General features: G+C 46.0%; 1 protein-coding gene across 1 annotated transcript in view; it reads left to right on the plus strand.

The window, feature by feature from the left end:
• kcnh1a (potassium voltage-gated channel, subfamily H (eag-related), member 1a) overlaps window positions 1-18,615 on the plus strand; it is a 46,677-nt gene extending 28,062 nt beyond the window's left edge. The window contains exons 8-11 of the mRNA XM_063008068.1: window positions 1,880-2,079; window positions 2,681-2,933; window positions 7,134-7,330; window positions 17,247-18,615. Of these exons, the coding sequence (XP_062864138.1) occupies window positions 1,880-2,079; window positions 2,681-2,933; window positions 7,134-7,330; window positions 17,247-18,098 (1,502 nt within the window). The 3' untranslated portion in view covers window positions 18,099-18,615. The remainder of the gene's footprint in view (window positions 1-1,879; window positions 2,080-2,680; window positions 2,934-7,133; window positions 7,331-17,246) is intronic.
• Window positions 18,616-19,379: the final 764 nt, after the last annotated feature.

The following is a 19,379-nucleotide window of genomic DNA, read 5'->3' on the forward strand; positions in this document are numbered from 1 at the left end:
ATATTAAGGAACAATATAAAGACTGAAGAAGCTTTTTGGCCTCCTGCCTGCAGTCCAGACCTGAATAACAAAAGAACAAAAACACACTAGCACACCAGCGCTGAGAACTCCAACTGTGCTATCAGCTGTGCTATCAGCTGTGCTATCGGCTGTGCTATCGGCTGGCCGGGCGCCTACACAGACACACGATTAGCTGTGTGTAAGGGACTGGACATTACAGCTGAAACTGGGTTTTCTCATAACTGCTGCAGTTACCCCCTCTGCTGGCTGATCGATGGTGCTGCACAGAGACGGGGGATAATAGAGATCGGTGCATGAACTTTTTGGGGTCTGATGTCCTCTTTTGTGGGGTATGATTCCCTTTTTGGGATGTGATGCCCTCCTATTTGGGATCTGATGTCCTTTTTGGGGTCTGATGTCCTCCTTTGTGGGGTATGATTCCCTCCTTTTTGGGGTCTGATGCCCTCCTTTTTGGGATGTGATGCCCTCCTATTTGGGATGTGATGTTACTCCTTTTTGGGGTCTGATGTCCTCTTTTGTGGGGTATGATGCCCTTCTTTTTGGGGTCTGATGTCCTCCTTTTTGGGGTCTGATGTCCTTCTTTTTGGGGTCTGATGTCCTTCTTTTTGGGGTCTGATTATCTCCTTTTTGGGATTTGATGCCCTCCTTTCTGGGATCTGATGCCCTTTTTGGGGTCTGATATCCTCCTTTGTGGGGTATGATGCCCTCCTTTTTGGTATGTGATGCTCTCCTTTTTGGGATCTGATGCCCTTTTTGGGGTCTGATATTCCTCCTTTTTGGGGTCTGATGTCCTCCTTTTTGGAGTATGATGCCCTTTTTGGGGTCTGATATTCCTCCTTTTTGGTGTCTGATGTTCCTCCTTTTTGGGGTCTGATGCCCTTTGTGGAGTATGATGGATGATTTTGTGCCTTTCATTTGGTACTTGGTTTCTGTTATTTTGGCCACCGTATTTATTTGCAATCGTTCCCCTTCTTGTTAGCGTCAGTGTTCCACCTTCCTCCCAATTTAGTCATATCCGATTCCCCGTGTGTAACCTCCAGCAGGAATGAGTGTGCTCAGTCTCAGGCCACTTGTTTTCACCCGACAGAGATGAAGTCTCTCCTGCAGGTGCCTCGAGCAGCCAGCAGGGGTCGCGATGGCAGCAGCAAAACACGGTCGATCGTGACAGTGTGGGCGCCCATCCGGTCGATAGCACATCTGAGATCCGAACCCAAAAGCTGGAGATCTCAGTGGTGGTGGGGTAGCGTATCAGACGCGTGTGTGTGTGTGTGTGTGTGTGATTGGATTTTGAGTGGTACCCCATCCATTATTTACACTCCTAACCCAGTTTGGAGAATCGTCTCCTCTTTATTCCATTATCCTCCTCACGCTCCTTCATCTTCCTCCACCTCCCACGGTTCCCTCCACTCTCCTCAGCTGATAGGTGCATTATGGGTAGAACCGGCACCCAGTGCCAACAGGAGGGGGCGCTGTGGAGGTCTGGGGAACCAAATGAACATAAATGAACACAATTTAAGCAAGTGAGGCTAAAGTGCCTCGCTCAGGGGCCCAACAGTGGTGATTTGATGGTGGTGGTGCGGATTGAACTTTCTGATTACTCTGATTCTCGGATTCTTAGCACTTCTTAGAGGCTATAACAGTCTCCACTCCTCTGGGAAAGCTTGGAGAATCTATAATCAGGTGCTAATGTTAGATGAGAAGGCCTGACTCTAAGGTTCTAATTCAGCCCAAAGTCACTCAGATTGACAGATTAAGAGGGGCGTCCACATACTTTTGACCATACAGTATATTTTTCTTGCTCTTACAGGCGTATTATTGTTTTATTTTATTTATACTGCCGTCTCCTCTCTTTCCGCAGCTCTGCTGTACGCCACCATATTCGGTAACGTCACCACCATCTTCCAGCAGATGTACGCCAACACCAACCGCTACCACGAGATGCTGAACAGCGTGCGCGACTTCCTCAAGCTCTACCAGGTTCCTAAAGGCCTGAGCGAGAGAGTGATGGACTACATCGCCTCCACGTGGTCCATGTCCCGCGGCATCGACACCGACAAGGTACCGAAGGACCCGGTGCCCCGCCCTGCTGCCTCATAAGAATTCATGGAACTCATAAGACGCTCTCTTGTCATTCAGTCAGATCATCAATCAGAATTAAGGCGCCTCAGTAGGAGCATTTTAGGGGATCTAATAATTTAGACACGCCCTCTTCTCGGGAGTGTGGGATGACGGGAAATGCGTCTGTGTATTACAAAAGTATTGGGTCACATGACCATGAGTTCTGGGAGTCTTTTTATAAGACTTTGGAGTGCAATTGTGGGAATTTGTGCCCATTCATTCAATGAGTAGACTTAGATTAACTGTCAGAGGCCAAACCAAGCGAGCAAAGTCCCCATTACAACCATACTGGTGCGTCCTATCACCAGTTCCAGACCAGTAGCGTGTGCACCAGTTCACTGTGTGTGGCTGTGTGTGTGTGATTTGTGAAGTGAAGGGGGTGTGTAGCTCAAAAAACCCTACAAAACCGGAATATCTGGTGGAAATCCATGCAGTCATGTTCCACAAACACGTGAGGTTTGAACCCAGGTCTTCAGGTCCCACGTTGTTAGCACACACACACACACACCTGAGCATCTCCATCTCTCTCCGTCCGTCGCAGGTGCTGCAGATCTGCCCCAAGGACATGCGCGCCGACATCTGCGTCCACCTGAACCGGAAGGTGTTCAAGGAGCATCCTGCGTTCCGATTGGCCAGCGACGGCTGCCTGCGCGCGCTCGCCATGGAGTTCCAGACCATCCACTGTGCCCCGGGGGACCTGATCTACCACGCCGGCGAGAGCGTGGACACGCTGTGCTTCGTGGTGTCGGGGTCGCTCGAGGTCATCCAGGACGACGAGGTGGTCGCCATACTGGGTAAGGAAAGGGGTCAGGGTCCCAGTGGGAGGGGGTACAGACCAGGAGTGAGGTCTACATAACCAGTTCATATCTAAACAATGATGATGAAAACCTAAACCAGTCCCTGTACCAGTCACAGTGCCCACCTGCAGCGTTCTCTCCTCCTTGGCCCGACAGTAGTGGTTTCCTCCGGTACCCTGCTGACCGGCAGTACTGGAGGCGGTCAGTACTGGACTTTACCCTCTTATGATCTGAATGTTTGATTTGGCATTGTTTTTAAGGGCAGTTGTAGCCTAGTGGTTAAAGTACTGGACTAGTTATCAGAAGGTCGCTGGTTCAAGCCCCGCCACTGCCAGGTTGCTGCTGTTGGGCCCCTGAGCAAGGCCCTTAACCCTCAATTGTTTGGACAATATACTGTCACAGTACTGTCACATAAGTCACTTTGGATAAAGGCGTCTGCTAAATGCTGAAAATGTAAATGTAAATGCCGAATGCCCTTCCTAAGGAGAAGGGCCTCCCTATTTACCTGGGCTTGGGACCTGCACTGTGAGCGCACTGATACGCCCCCCTCTCCTTTCCTTTGCCTATTCTGGGTGACCTAGGTTTGGGATCAAGATAACAAGAGGACAACAAAATCTACGAAGCTTTAAAACCAGATTTGAGATTTGGCAGGATAAGATAAGATAAGATAAGACAAGAGAAGAGAAGAGAAAGAAGACAAGAGAAAAGACAGACATAAAGAAGAGAAGAAAAAAGAAGAGAAGAGAAAAGAAGAGAATAGAAAACAAAAGAAGAGAAGAGAAAAGAAGAGAAAAGACAGACAAAAAGAAAAGAAGAGAAAAGAACAGAACAGAAGCGAAAAGAAGAGAAGAAATAAGAAGAGAAGAGATAGAAAAGAATAGAAAAGAAGAAACAAGAGAAAAGAAAAGAAGAGAAGAGAAGATAAAATAAAAGATAAAACAGTAAAGAAAAGAAAAGAAAGAAGAGCAGAGCAGAGCAGAGAAGAAAAAATGTGTTTTTATAAACGCATAAATGACCCGGCCCGGTGTTTGGGGACGACTGCTCTACCTGATATCATCATTTTATATATCAGTTAGTGATGGATGTAGCAGGAACGACTAAATTCACTCATTATCAGGGTGTCCACATACTTTTGGCCAAAAAGTGATCTTCACACCCCGACTCTGTTAAACACCGGCGCATCATTAATAAAGAGACGCATCAGAGCGCCGATCGATTTCATCAATTATTTATTACACGCCTGAACAGAAACCAAACGTCAGCGTCGCTTCACACACACTCACACACACAGACACAGACACACACACACACACTCACACACAGACATACACACACACACTCACGACTTTCAACAGTCCAGCACACGTCAGCGCTCACGTAGAGAAGTTAGTCGATCACTTCTTCTGCTCGTGTGTGTGTGTGTGAGTGTGTGTGTGTGTGTGAGTGTGTGTGTGTGTGTGTGTGTGTGTGTGTGTGTGTGTGATGGATGTTAGAACTCTGGACTGAAAGTTTGATTTGTTGCTTAGTCATCTAAACAGCTTTAGTAGCTTTGTGGTTAAGGTACTGGAGTGGTAATCAGAAGGTTGCTAGTTCAAGCCCTACCACTGCCAGGTTGCCACTGTTGGGCCCTTAAGCAAAGCCCTTAACCCTCAATTGCTTAGAGTGTATACACAGACAGACACACACACATACACACACAGACACACACACACACAGACACACACAGACACTCACAGACACACACACACAGACACACACACAGACACACACACAGACACACGCACAGACACTCACAGACACACACAGACACACACACACACACACACACACAGACACAGACACTCACAGACACACACAGACACACAGACACACACACACACAGACACACACACAGATATACACACACACACACACACACTCACAGACACACACACACACACAGACACTCGCAGACACACACACAGATATACACACACACACACACAGACACACACACACACACAGACACACACACAGATATACACACACACACACACACAGAGACACACACAGAGACACACACAGACACACACACTGCACAGGTTCCAAAGTGACTTACAGTACAGTGACAGTACACTGTCTAAACAATTAAGGGGTTAAGGGCCTCGCTCAAGGGCCCAACAGTGCCAACCTGGCAGTAGTGGGGCTTGAACCAGCTGTAGCCTAGTGGTTAAGGTACTGGACCAGTGATCAGAGGGTCGCTGGTTCAAGCCCTACCACTGCCAGGTTGCTGCTGTTGGGCCCTTGAGCTAGGCCCTTAACCCTCAATTGCTCAGACTGTATACTGTAACTGTAATGTACAGTGTATCACAAAAGTGAGTACACCCCTCACATTTCTGCAGATATTTAAGTATATCTTTTCATGGGACAACACTGACAAAATGACACTTTGACACAATGAAAAGTAGTCTGTGTGCAGCTTATATAACAGTGTAAATTTATTCTTCCCTCAAAATAACTCAATATACAGCCATTAATGTCTAAACCACCGGCAACAAAAGTGAGTACACCCCTAAGAGACTACACCCCTAAATGTCCAAATTGAGCACTGCTTGTCATTTTCCCTCCAAAATGTCATGTGATTTGTTAGTGTTACTAGGTCTCAGGTGTGCATAGGGAGCAGGTGTGTTCAATTTAGTAGTACAGCTCTCACACTCTCTCATACTGGTCACTGAAAGTTCCAACATGGCACCTCATGGCAAAGAACTCTCTGAGGATCTAAAAAGACGAATTGTTGCGCTACATGAAGATGGCCAAGGCTACAAGAAGATTGCCAACACCCTGAAACTGAGCTGCAGCACAGTGGCCAAGATCATCCAGCGTTTTAAAAGAGCAGGGTCCACTCAGAACACACTCGCGTTGGTCGTCCAAAGAAGCTGAGTGCACGTGCTCAGCGTCACATCCAACTGCTGTCTTTGAAAGATAGGTGCAGGAGTGCTGTCAGCATTGCTGCAGAGATTGAAAAGGTGGGGGGTCAGCCTGTCAGTGCTCAGACCATACACCGCACACTACATCAAATTGGTCTGCATGGCTGTCACCCCAGAAGGAAGCCTCTTCTGAAGTCTCTACACAAGAAAGCCCGCAAACAGTTTGCTGAAGACATGTCAACAAAGGACATGGATTACTGGAACCATGTCCTATGGTCTGATGAGACCAAGATTAATTTGTTTGGTTCAGATGGTCTCAAGCATGTGTGGCGGCAATCAGGTGAGGAGTACAAAGATAAGTGTGTCATGCCTACAATCAAGCATGGTGGTGGGAATGCCATGGTCTGGGGCTGCATGAGTGCAGCAGGTGTTGGGGAGTTACATTTCATTGAGGGACACATGAACTCCAATATGTACTGTGAAATACTGAAGCAGAGCATGATCCCCTCCCTCCGGAAACTGGGTCGCAGGGCAGTGTTCCAGCATGATAATGACCCCAAACACACCTCTAAGACGACCACTGCTTTATTGAAGAGGCTGAGGGTAAAGGTGATGGACTGGCCAAGCATGTCTCCAGACCTAAACCCAATAGAACATCTTTGGGCCATCCTCAAGCGGAAGGTGGAGGAGCACAAAGTCTCGAATATCCGCCAGCTCCGTGATGTCGTCATGGAGGAGTGGAAAAGCATTCCAGTGGCAACCTGTGAAGCTCTGGTAAACTCCATGCCCAGGAGAGTTAAGGCAGTTCTGGGAAATAATGGTGGCCACACAAAATATTGACACTTCAGGAACTTTCACTAAGGGGTGTACTCACTTTTGTTGCTGGTGGTTTAGACATTAATGGCTGTATATTGAGTTATTTTGAGGGAAGAATAAATTTACACTGTTATATAAGCTGCACACAGACTACTTTTCATTGTGTCAAAGTGTCATTTTGTCAGTGTTGTCCCATGAAAAGATATACTTAAATATCTGCAGAAATGTGAGGGGTGTACTCACTTTTGTGATACACTGTAAGTCGCTTTGGATAAAGGCGTCTCCTAAATGCCGAAAATGTAAATGTAAATGAACCAGCGACCTCTCAATTAATAGTCCAGTACCTCAACAGCTAGTTGTTCACATCCAGCCACGCCCATTTGTGACACATTACTGAGGATCTGACCTGTATTACGTAACACTGTGTGTAACTGTGTGTGTGTGTGTGTAACTGTGTGTGTGTGTGTTCACGCAGGTAAGGGTGACGTGTTCGGCGACGTCTTCTGGAAGGAGCTAACGCTAGCTCAGTCATGCGCTAACGTGCGAGCGCTGACCTACTGCGACCTGCACGTGATCAAGCGCGACGCCCTGCAGAAGGTCCTGGAGTTCTACACGCCGTTCTCCAACCACTTCTCACGCAACCTGCTGCTCACCTACAACCTCCGCAAACGCGTGAGTAATGCAGACACGCCCTCACACACCCGCCACGCCTTCACACACCCGCCACACTCTGCAACACCCGCCACGCTCTCACACACTCGCCACGCCCTCACGCACCCACCACACCCTCACGTACCCGCCACGCCCTCACGCACCCGGCATGCTCTTACCCACCCACCACGCCTTCACACACCCGCCATGCCCTCACGCACCTACCACGCCCTCACATACCCGCCATGCTCTCACACACCCGTCACACCCTCACGCACCCACCACGCTCTTACACACCTGCCACACCCGCCACGCCTTCACACACCCGCCACACTCTCACACACACGCCACGCTCTGCAGAAGGTCCTGGAGTTCTACACGCCGTTCTACAACCACTTCTCACGCAACCTGCTGCTCACCTGCAACCTCCGCAAATGCGTGAATAACACAGACACGCCCTCACACACCCGCCATTCTCTTAAACACCCGCCACGATACGGTATTCTAACATCAAGCATCTCCACCATTAAGAAGCGTAAGGAAACAATAAAGAAGTAAAACTAAATTTGTGTTATTTTCAGTGTTGAAGTGTCAAAAACAACCTCATTATTTTACATGAGACTAAAGTATCTGCAGCTCCACGGGACCATGGACGCATTAACAGGTTTCCCAAACATCCTTATGGGAAAAAAATACCTGGAAACTCTTTAGAGGTCTTTAAAACTTTAAAAAGGACCGACTACATTGAGTTTCAAGGTACTGCGGTATTACGTCCTTTTTACAGACTGAAGGTGGGTTTACAGGAGAGGAGGAACAAAAATACTGTTTGAAGAGAAAAATCTTCAGTAGAGATAGAAGAGTGAATCTCACAGGGATCGAGGAGGAGAGTTCCAGAGCTCAGGAGCAACAGCACTGAAAGATCTGCCACCCATAACAGAGAGTTTAGTCAGAAGTGTAGGTGTCCTTGTCCTTGGATACTGTGGGTGTGTGTGTGTGTGTGTGTGTGTGTGTGAGGTTCAGTCATGCACTTATAACCAGACGGATTAAAAAAATAAAAATAACGGAGGGACGAGGAGGCTGACGTGACAGAGTTCTGTCCCAAAAATGCAAAACGAACAGATTTAAAGGTCATGAGGAGCACGGTTACCAGTGCAGGACACACACTAACTTATATTTGCAGTGTGTGTGTGTGTGTGTGTGTGTGGCAGCATTTTTGCAGTAACTGAGCTATTTAATACACTCATATATTACACACCTGTGTATTCAGCAGTTAAACAACGTTTTTATACACTTGTCGTCTATTGTGTGTGTGTGTGTGGGCCGGGGTCAGTGCTGAAGGATCAGACTGTATTGAGTGCTGATTAGTGTGTGTGTGTGTGTGTGGGGGCCGGGGTCAGTGCTGAAGGATCAGACTGTATTGAGTGCTGATTAGTGTGTGTGTGTGTGTGTGGGGGCCGGGGTCAGTGCTGAAGGATCAGACTGTATTAAATGCTGATGAGTGTGTGTGTGTGTGTGTGTGTGTGGGAGCGTTCTGCCCGGGGTCAGTGCTGAAGGATCAGACTGTATCGAGTGCTGATTAGTGTGTGTGTGTGTGTGTGTGTGTGAGTGTGCGAGAGTGTGTGAGTGTGTGTGTGTGAGAGAGAAAGTGTGTGTGTGTGTGGGCTGGGGTCAGTGCTGAAGGATCAGACTGTATTGAGTGCTGATGAGTGTGTGTGTGTGACTGTGTGAGAGTGTGTGTGTGTGCTGATGAGTGTGTGTGTGTGTGAGAGAGAGTGTGTGTGTGTGTGTGTGTGTGTGTGTTGATGAGTGTGTGTAATTTGATGCTGGTCAGCAGAAGCAGTGTGTTAGCACAAACCCGAGTGCAGAGTCGCACCTCCAGCGCCCCACCCACACCCACACCCACACCTCAGCAGCTCTCAGACTAAGTTACGCCAGCATGTTCGCTGGAGTGCAAGGGCGTGGCTCAGCAACATGGTATACAGTACCTGCAGTACTGTGACAGTATATTATCTGAGTAATTGAGGGTTAAGGGCCTTGCTTAAGGGCCCAACAGTGGTAACCTGGCAGTGGCGGGGCTTGAACCTGCGACCTTTCCATCACTAGTCCAGGACCTTAACCACTAGGCTACAGCTGCTCATTCAGTCAATACAGACAGTGAGGTCAGGCGCTGATGTTGGAGGAGAAGAGTAGAGAAGGTCTGAGTGTGATGCATCCCAAAGGTGTTGAGTTGGGTTGAGCTGCTTCTTGCTCAGGGGTTTAATCCTGCTGAAAGAGAAACGGCCTTCCCCAAACTGTTGCTACGATACAAAAGCATGTCATTTACCTTTTATAATGTTTATACATCTGTTAGTAATGGATGTGGCAGAAACAGCTGCATTTAATCATTAGGAGGGGCGTCCACATACTTTTGACCACATGTTCCTATTCCTTATGGTACATAAACCGTAGGTTCCCCAGGTTCCTCACATTGTTCCAAAAGTACCATGACTATGGGGAGTCATGTCTGTTAAAATCCCACCGGAACAGTACAGACGGGTGTGATGTCAGATCCCGCTCGGGTTCGGGGGTGAAGGTACGGGGACTCACACGGGGAAATATATGAATAAAAATAACATGTTTTAAATATTTTTTTATTACTTCACACATGGAGGTGAGTAAGATGAGTGTGTGTGTGTGTGTGTGTGTGTGTGTGTACTCCGGGTACTCCGGTTTCCTCCCACAGTCCAAAAACATGCAAGTGAAGTAAATTGGAGACGCTAAATTGTCCATGACTGTGTGTGATATAACCTTGTGAACTGATGAATCTTGTGTAATGAGTAACAACTGTTCCTGTCATGAGTGTAACCACAGTGTACAACATGATGTTATCCTAATAAACAAACAAACAGGGAGCTGGTGGGGATCTGGCAACCTTCCCTCAGACAGCAATTACAGCTGAGGATTCTAAAGTTCTAAACATAGTTCTAAATGTTCTAAAGGTTCTGTAGTTCTAAAGTTCTAAACATTCTGTAGTTTTAAACGTTCTGTAGTTCTAAATGTTCTGTTATTCTAAGAATTCTAAATGTTCTGTAGTTCTAAATGTTCTGTAGTTCTAAACATTCTAAATATTTCTGTAGTTCTAAACGTTCTGTAGTTCTAATCGTTATGTAGTTCTAAACGTTCTGTAGTTCTAAATGTTCTGTAGTTCTAAATGTTCTGTAGTTCTAAACGTTTTGTAGTTCTAAATGTTCTGTAGTTCTAAACATTCTAAATGTTCTGTGGTTCTAAAGGTTCTGTAGTTCTAAATGTTCTGTAGTTCTAAATGTTTTCTAGTTCTAAATGTTTTCTAGTTCTAAATGTTCTTTAATTCTAAACATTTAGTTCTAAACATTTAGGTTATTTAGTTCATACAGAACATTTAGTTTTAAAAATTCTAAATGTTCTGTAGTTCTAAATGTTATGTAGTTCTAAACATTCTACATGTTCTGTAGTTCTAAACATTCTAAATGTTCTGTAGTTCTAAATGTTCTGTAGTTCTAAATGTTCTATAGTTCTAAATGTTTTGTAGTTCTAAAAATATTCTGTAAGTCCAAACGTTCTGTAGTTCTAAACGTTCTGTAGTTCTAAACGTTCTGTAGTTCTAAACATTTTGTAGTTCTAAATGTTCTGTAATTCTAAATGTTCTGTAGTTCTAAATGTTCTGTAGTTCTAAACGTTTTGTAGTTCTAAACGTTTTGTAGTTCTAAACGTTCTGTAGTTCTAAACATTCTGTAGTTCTAAATGTTCTGTAGTTCTAAATGTTCTGTAGTTCTAAACGTTCTGTAGTTCTAAACATTCTGTAGTTCTAAATGTTCTGTAGTTCTAAACGTTCTGTAGTTCTAAACATTCTGTAGTTCTAAACATTCTGTAATTCTAAATGTTCTGTAGTTCCAAAAATTCTAAATGTTCTGTAAGTCCAAACGTTCTGTAGTTCTAAATGTTCTGTAGTTCTAAAAATTCTAAATGTTCTGTAGTTCTAAATGTTCTGTAGTTCTAAATGTTCTGTAGTTCTAAATGTTCTGTAGTTGTAAATGTTGAGTAGTTCTAAATGTTCTGTAGTTCTAAATGTTCTGTAGTTCTAAACGTTTTGTAGTTCTAAATGTTCTGTAGTTCCAAAAATTCTAAATGTTCTGTAGTTCTAAACGTTCTGTAGTTCTAAATGTTTTGTAGTTCTAAACGTTCTGTTGTCTTAAATGTTCTTAATGTTCTGCACACTCTGTGATTGTAAATGTTCTGTAGTTCTAAATGTTTTAAACGTTCTGTGGTTCTAAATGTTCTAAACCTTCTGCATGTTCTGCACATTCTGAACAGTCTGCGTGTTCTGAAATGCTCTAAATGCTCTAAACATTCTGTATGTTTTGTACATTTCCAACGTTCAACATGTCATAAATGTTCTGTACACTCTGTACGCTCTAAACGTTCTGTACGTTCTAAGCGGTTCTCGTCTGTACGCATCATGTCTGCGGCGCTTCATGCGACGGTGATAAAAATAACATCCTGGTTTCATGCGAGCGCTGTTAATGCAGCATAATTAGATCTGCCGGTGCTGAAGGCTACACAGAGGCTTCACATCATCATCATCATGTGAGGAAACGGTTTCAGTACAATGCACATGTGTGTGTGTGTGTGTGTGTGTGTGTGAGTGTGTGTGGGTGTGTGTGTGTGTGTGTGTGTGTGTGTGAGAGAGAGAGAGAGAGAGTGTGTGTAGGTGTGTGTGTGTGTGTGTGAGTGTGTGTGAGAGAGAGAGAGTGTGTGTGGGTGTGTTCTTAACCGAGTGACAGATTCGACTTCGATATTCATGATCTCGGTCGATCGGTCTAAACTGGTCGTGACTCGAACTGCACAACACACATCGAAACAATTTCATTAGTGTGTGTGTGTGTGTGTGTGTGTGTGAGTGTGTGTGAGTGTGTGTGTGTGTACTCATGTGCATTTGTAGATTAGCTCTTGATTACTGTGTGTTAATGGAGCGGAGATAATGAACTGTGTGGCTGTAATGAGATGGATAAACCCACACTGAGCCGCTCGGGGCCGTTCATCATAAACGTTACGTAACAGCTGGAACATAAATCACACACTGGGCAGCTGGAGGAAGAAACCAGGATCTACGGAACACCAGGCTGGATCTGTGAGGAACTTCAAGCCTGCAGGACGAGAGAGAAGATCTCTAGAACAATCGTGACCCCTGAGAAGCTGGAGAGGAGCCACCCACACATCCACACCACCTCCCGACTCGTAGGGTCATGATGCATCTCCAGAACGGAGAACCTGGATTTAGGCGTGGCCGTAAGACGGCTTTGCTGAAGAACAGAGAACCACTGGTGTCAGCTAAACACAAGCTGAGACCAGATCAGCGTGGGATGAGATTTGAGCCACGAGGGTCGAAGTGATTGACCAGGCAGTAACTGGAGAACGTCAGGCAGGAGCCCAAGAACCTCAGTTGCCAGAACCATTAGCAGCAACAAAGTTGGACAGACCAGCGTCTGCAAACTGGAGAGCCTCACAAACTGTGTGTCCATATAAATAGAGCTCCAACTGCACCTAATAAACAAAGACATGGAACAGTGGTCTCTGGTCAAGGTCAGGAGATCAGATGCAGTCCAACTACTTGCTAAAGGGCCCAACAGTGGCAAACTGGTAGTGGTGGGGCTTGAACCAGCGACCTTTTGATTACCAGTTCAGTACCTTAAACACTAGGCTACAGCTGCCCAGTGTCCACAGTCGAGTGAGCTTTACAACAACGTGGGCTTAAAGGCTGCCAGGAAAAAAACTCGATTGCATTGTTATGGTCTAAGGGAAGAAGTGTGTGTGTGTGTGTGTGTGTAGGTGTGTGTGTGGGTGTGTGTGTAGGTGTGTGTGTGTGTGTGTGTGTGTAGGTGTGTGTGTGTGTGTGTGTGTGTGTGTGTGTTGGTCATGGGCATATGGAAAACACTGGCAGGATTAACCATTACACAGTGCACTTCAAGACATATGGGTGTGGGAACACAGCCCCTTTTAATCACTGTCAATCAGTTATAACAGCCTCTACTCTTCTGAGAATGTCCACTAGATTTTGACGTGTGACTGTGGGGATTTGAACCTATTCAACCAAAATAGGTACTAAAAGATACTGAAAATCATGTAGGATGAATAGATGAAATGATGGATGGATGGATGAGGAGATAAAATGATGGATGATGGATGGATAAATGATTGATGGATGGATGGATGATGGATGGATGGATAAATGATGGATGATGGACGGATGAATGATGGATGGATGGATAAATGATGGATGGACGGATGAATGATGGATGGATGGATGATGGACGGATGAATGATGGATGGATGGATGGATAAATGATGGATGGACGGATGAATGATGGATGGATGGATGGATGGATGGATGGATGGATGGATGATGGATGAATGATGGATGGATAAATGATTGATGGATGGATGGATGATGGATGGATAAATGATTGATGGATGGATGATGGATGGATGGATAAATGATTGATGGATGGATGGATAAATGATGGATGGATGGATGGATGAAATGATGGATGGATGGATGGATGATGGATGGATGGATAAATGATGGATGGATGGATGGATGAAATGATGGATGGATGGATGATGGATGGATGGATGAAATGATGGATGGATGGATGGATGAATGATGGATGGATGGATAAATGATGGATGAATGGATAAATGATTGATGGATGAATAAATGATTGATGGATGGATAAATGATTGATGGATGGATGGATGAATGATGGATGGATGGATGGATAAATGATTGATGGATGGATAAATGATTGATGGATGGATGGATGAATGATGGATGGATGATGGATGGATGGATAAATGATTGATGGATGGATGGATAAATGATGGATGGATGGATGGATGGATGAAATGATGGATGGATGGATGGATGAATGATGGATGGATGATGGATGGATGGATGAATGATGGATGGATGATGGATGGATGGATGAATGATGGATGAATGGATAAATGATGGATGAATGGATAAATGATTGATGGATGGATGATGGATGGATGGATGAATGATGGATGGATGATGGATGGATGGATGAATGATGGATGAATGGATAAATGATTGATGGATGGATGATGGATGGATGGATGAATGATGGATGGATGATGGATGGATGGATGGATGAATGATGGATGGATGGATGAATGATGGATGGATGAATGATGGATGGATGATACAGGTAACCTCACAGACAAATAGAAATAAATAGACTTAAAAATACAGTGGCAGACATCTGTGTGTATAAGTGTGTGTGTGTGTGTATAAGTGTGTGTGAGAGAGTGTGTGAGTGTGTGTGTGTGAGTGTGTGTGTGTGTGTGTTATAAGGTCGTGGCATTAGGGCACTTGTAGCTTGTTAGCAGGAACGAGTCCCGATTCGGCCCACTGCTGATTTCCAGTGGCAACTGAGTCAGTCGGGGTCATTATGGAAGAAATTCAGTGTGTGTGTGTGTGTGTGTGTGTGTGTGTGTGTGTGTGTGTGTGTGTTTGCTGATTCAGCAGTCCCGGCTCTTTCATTTCTACCCCCAAAGCATCACAGGAACAGCTTGGGGGCAACTAAGAGTTCAAAGCAGCCCAAAAGTAGGTCCGGCCTAAACACAACTATACAAGCTGTAACACCACCACGACACACAGCTGGACCCCTGAGCAATGAAAGCTCACTGATACGTCCTGTCCTTCATGGGTCATTATATTTCTGGACGCCTGTAAGTTTGAATGAAGCCGGATGATCTGCATCCGTTGTGATGGACCGGCGCCCTGTCCAGTGTTTTTGAAAGCACTGGACCCACTGTGACTGTGATCAGAATGAAGTGGTTAATAATAAATGAATGAATGAATGATTATGACGTGGCCACCATGTGGACAGTGTTTCTCCTGAACATCTTCTGAACGTCTCTGCTGTTAGGTTCTCCAGGCTTCTTAATGGCTTGTTCATCGCTCCTCTGATTGTATCCATCCATCTGGTTGTTGGCCGTCTTCGTCCTCTTTTACCTACAATTCTTCCAAACACAGTGTTAATGAATGAACGTCTTTATTTGTCATTTCGTGTATCCTAGCTTGTTGGGAAGCTGTGCTCAGAGCGCAGGGTCAGCCATCGTACGGCGCCCCTGGAGCTAAGAGGGCCCAACAGTGGCTGCTTGGCAGAGCTGGGATTTGAACTCTCAACCTTTCAGTTGATAGCCCAAAGTTCCACCCACTAAGCTACCTTGTCTTTTCTAACCAACTGGTTCTTCTCATAATGAGCCTCAGTCTGGGTCTCTGGGCTTCCAGTTAGAGGTTTGGTTTGATTTGGTTTGGTGGAGGATCCATTTCTTCATCTGTTTGTCATCCAAGGTCTCAAAAATCTTCATCAGCACCAAGAGTTCAAAGCCGTCGATCTTGTTCTTGTCCTGCGTTTTTATTGTCCAGCTTGGACATCCATAAAGAAGCACAGAGAAGATCAGAGTCTGGACACTTCTAACAGTGTGTGTGTGTGTGTGTGTGTGTGTGTGTGTGTGTGTGTGTGTGTGTGTGTGTGTGAGACAGATTGGAAGAACAGATGCTCCGACTCTCCGTCTTTCACATTAAATAAACATCACGGTTATAAACGTTATGAATATAAAAGAGTGAATAAAACCTTCATAAACAAACGTTCAGTCTGAAATTCACACTGACAGGATGTGTGTGTGTGAGTGTGTGTGTGTGTGTGTGTGTGTGTGTGTGTGAGAGTGTGTGCGAGTGTGTGAGAGTGTGTGTTTAAATATTAATCAGTTATAATAATGCAGTATTATGATGATTTGACTCTCAGAATAATTTATAACTGTACAGAGGCGCTCGGTGGTAAAACACACTAACCCAACAGTACTGAGATCTCCAGCTCTAGAGTTCAGACCTCAGCTCTGCTATCAGCCGACCGGGCACCTACACAGACACACGATTGGCAGTGATGAGATGGAGATGAGATAGAGAGAGCAGTATGGAGATAAGATGAGATAGAGATGAGATGGAGATGAGAGAGCAGTATGGAGATAAGATGAGATAGAGATGAGATGGAGATGAGAGAGCAGTACGGAGATAAGGTGAGATAGAGATGAGATGGAGATAAGATGGAGATGAGAGAGCAATGTGGAGATGAGATGGAGATGAGATAGAGTAGTATGGAGATGAGATGGAGATAAGATGGAGATGAGAGAGCAATGTGGAGATGAGCTGGAGATGAGATAGAGTAGTATGGAGATGAGATGGATGAGGGGAGATAGAGATAGCAATATGGAGATAAGATAAAATGAGATGAAGATGAGAGAGCAGTATGGAGATGAGATGATGAGATTAAGATAGAGAGAGCAATATGGAGATAAGATAAAATGAGATGAAGATGAGAGAGCAGTATGGAGATGAGATGATGAGATTAAGATAGAGAGAGCAATATGGAGATGAGATGGAGATGAGAGAGCAGTATGGAGATGAGATGGAGATGAGAGAGCAGTATGGAGATGAGATGAAGATGAGATTAAGATAGAGAGAGCAATATGGAGATGAGATGGAGATGAGAGAGCAGTATGGAGATGAGATGGAGATGAGAGAGCAGTATGGAGATGAGATGAAGATGAGATTAAGATAGAGAGAGCAATATGGAGATGAGATGGAGATGAGAGAGCAGTATGGAGATGAGATGGATGAGGGGAGATAGAGATAGCAATATGGAGAGAAGATGAAATGAGATGAAGATGAGATGGAGATGAGAGAGCAGTATAGAGATGAGATAGATGGACATTAAAACCCTAAGCTGTTTTCTCAGAACACATTATTTCGTGTGTAACCCGTCTGTGACCCTCCTGACCCGTACACGTCCGCTTACCATAGTGGCTGACCTGTGGCGTCTGTGTTTTCCAGATCGTGTTCAGGAAGATCAGCGATGTGAAGCGTGAGGAGGAGGAGCGTCTGAAGAGGAAGAACGAAGCCCCGCTCGACCTCCCCCCCGATCACCCGGTGCGCCGCCTATTCCAGCGCTTCAGGCAGCAGAAAGAGGCGCGGCTGGCTGCAGAACGCACCAATCCCGACGATCTCGACATCGAGAAGGGCCACGCCCATAACGACATCATAACTCACCACCCGGTACCCACCACCAGCATCGTCACGGTTACAGAAAGCCCGGCGACACCAGTGGCGTCCAAGCCCGCTCCCGGTCGCATCCCGAATCTGTCGGACCGGTCGAAATTACGGGCGCCCGACACGCTGGGCGTGTTCCAGTCGTCGGAGGGGCGCGCCGCGCGTGGGTGGGCGCGGCTCCGGGAGAACAGGGCTCAGCCGGAGAGCTGGGCTCACGTAGCCAAAGCCGAATCTATGGAGACGCTCCCGGAGCGCGGCTGCAAGTCAACCGAACCCGGGGTCCTGAAAAAGACCGACTCGTGCGACAGCGGGATCACGAAGAGCGACCTGAGGCTGGACGAGGGCGGCGGGGCGAGGACGCCCGCGGCACGGAGTCCGGTCGGCCAACCGGACACGGAGCCCTCGCCCGGCGCCACGCCCACCCCGGAGTACACGCTGAACCACGCGCTGCAGGAGCTGCGGTCCGACCTCAGGGCTGAGCTGGCGCTGCTCGGGGGTCGCGTCCAGGCGATGGAGTCGCAGCTGGCGGAGGTGTTACGGTTGCTCCGGCGCAGGACCACCGTACAGACTCCGCCCCTCTTCCACATCTCGCACCCGGCATCGCCCGACTCGGACAGGGAGGACATCTTCTCCTGAGATACGGGTGTGGTGCTCTCGTTTCCATAACGACAGGGATGTTTGTATGTTTTGTATGATGCTGGAGGTTTCCGCCTTGGTCGCTCGTATCATTTAATATACATCATATGGACAAAAGTATTGGGACGTCATATAAAGCAAATTATATGCATCCAGCTTTGCAGCAGCAGTTTAGGGAAGGCCCTAAACTGACCGTATCTGTACCATATCTGACCGTATCAGACCGTATCTGTACCATCAGTGCTGGTTATTAGATAAACAGCCACGCCCTAAAATCTAAAATCTATAGATACTAAATGAGACTCATTACAGGCGCCAGAATGTATTACTGACTACATTTCCCAGACTCCCTTGCTCCCTTGTTACATGTGTAACTACGTGGTTTAAATACACTGCATGGTCAAAAGTATTGGGACGCCCCTTCTAATTACTGAATAGACGTGTTTCAGCCACGACAGTTACTATCAGGTGTAATAAATCAGTCATATAAAGGGAATGATGTGTAATAAATTATCATATAAAGGAATTATGTGCTTCCAGGTTTGCAGCAGCAGGTTAGGGAAGGTCCTTCCCTTTCGTTCCTCCCTAGAGTCATGTGACCGTATCTGTACCATCAGTGCTGGTTAAAGACTCCAGGCATTACAGGCACCAGAATGTATTACTGACTACATTTCCCAGACTCCTTTGCTCCGTCCTGCTGAATTCTGTATACAATTTGAACCAAAATGCTGCAGTTTCATTCGCTTCATGTGTAACTGTGTGGTTTAAACACTATACACGGTCAAAAGTATTGGGACGCCCCTTCTAATTACTGAATAGACGTGTTTCAGCCACAACATTTACTATCAGGTGTAATAAATCTATCATATAAAAAGGGACTGATGTGCTTCTGAATATGCAGCAACAGTTTAGGGAAGGACCTTTCCTGTTCCAGCATGACATGAAGAAAAGAGTCCTGACCTCAGTCCCACTCAACAGCTCCTGGGATGAACCGGAACATCGACCGATACACACACACACACACACAGCGTACAAACGCTGGCATCCTTTGACTCAGGCACAAATTCCCACAGCCCTCTTAGAACAGCGGCTGTTGTTCGAGCTGGAAAGATCACACAGCGGTCACTCTGTTCTGCTGACGGTCGGGCGTCCGAATACTTTTGGCTGGGCAGTTTAAATCCGATACACAGATGAACGCAGGAAAAACGATCTTCATCAGTATGAAGCTTCTCGTGGGAGGAAAGCCAGAAGAAAATAAACAAACGCTCTGAGAAGGTGTGT

Source organism: Trichomycterus rosablanca, chromosome 13 (genome assembly GCF_030014385.1).
Source record: "Trichomycterus rosablanca isolate fTriRos1 chromosome 13, fTriRos1.hap1, whole genome shotgun sequence".
Classification (NCBI taxonomy): Eukaryota; Metazoa; Chordata; class Actinopteri; order Siluriformes; family Trichomycteridae; genus Trichomycterus; species Trichomycterus rosablanca.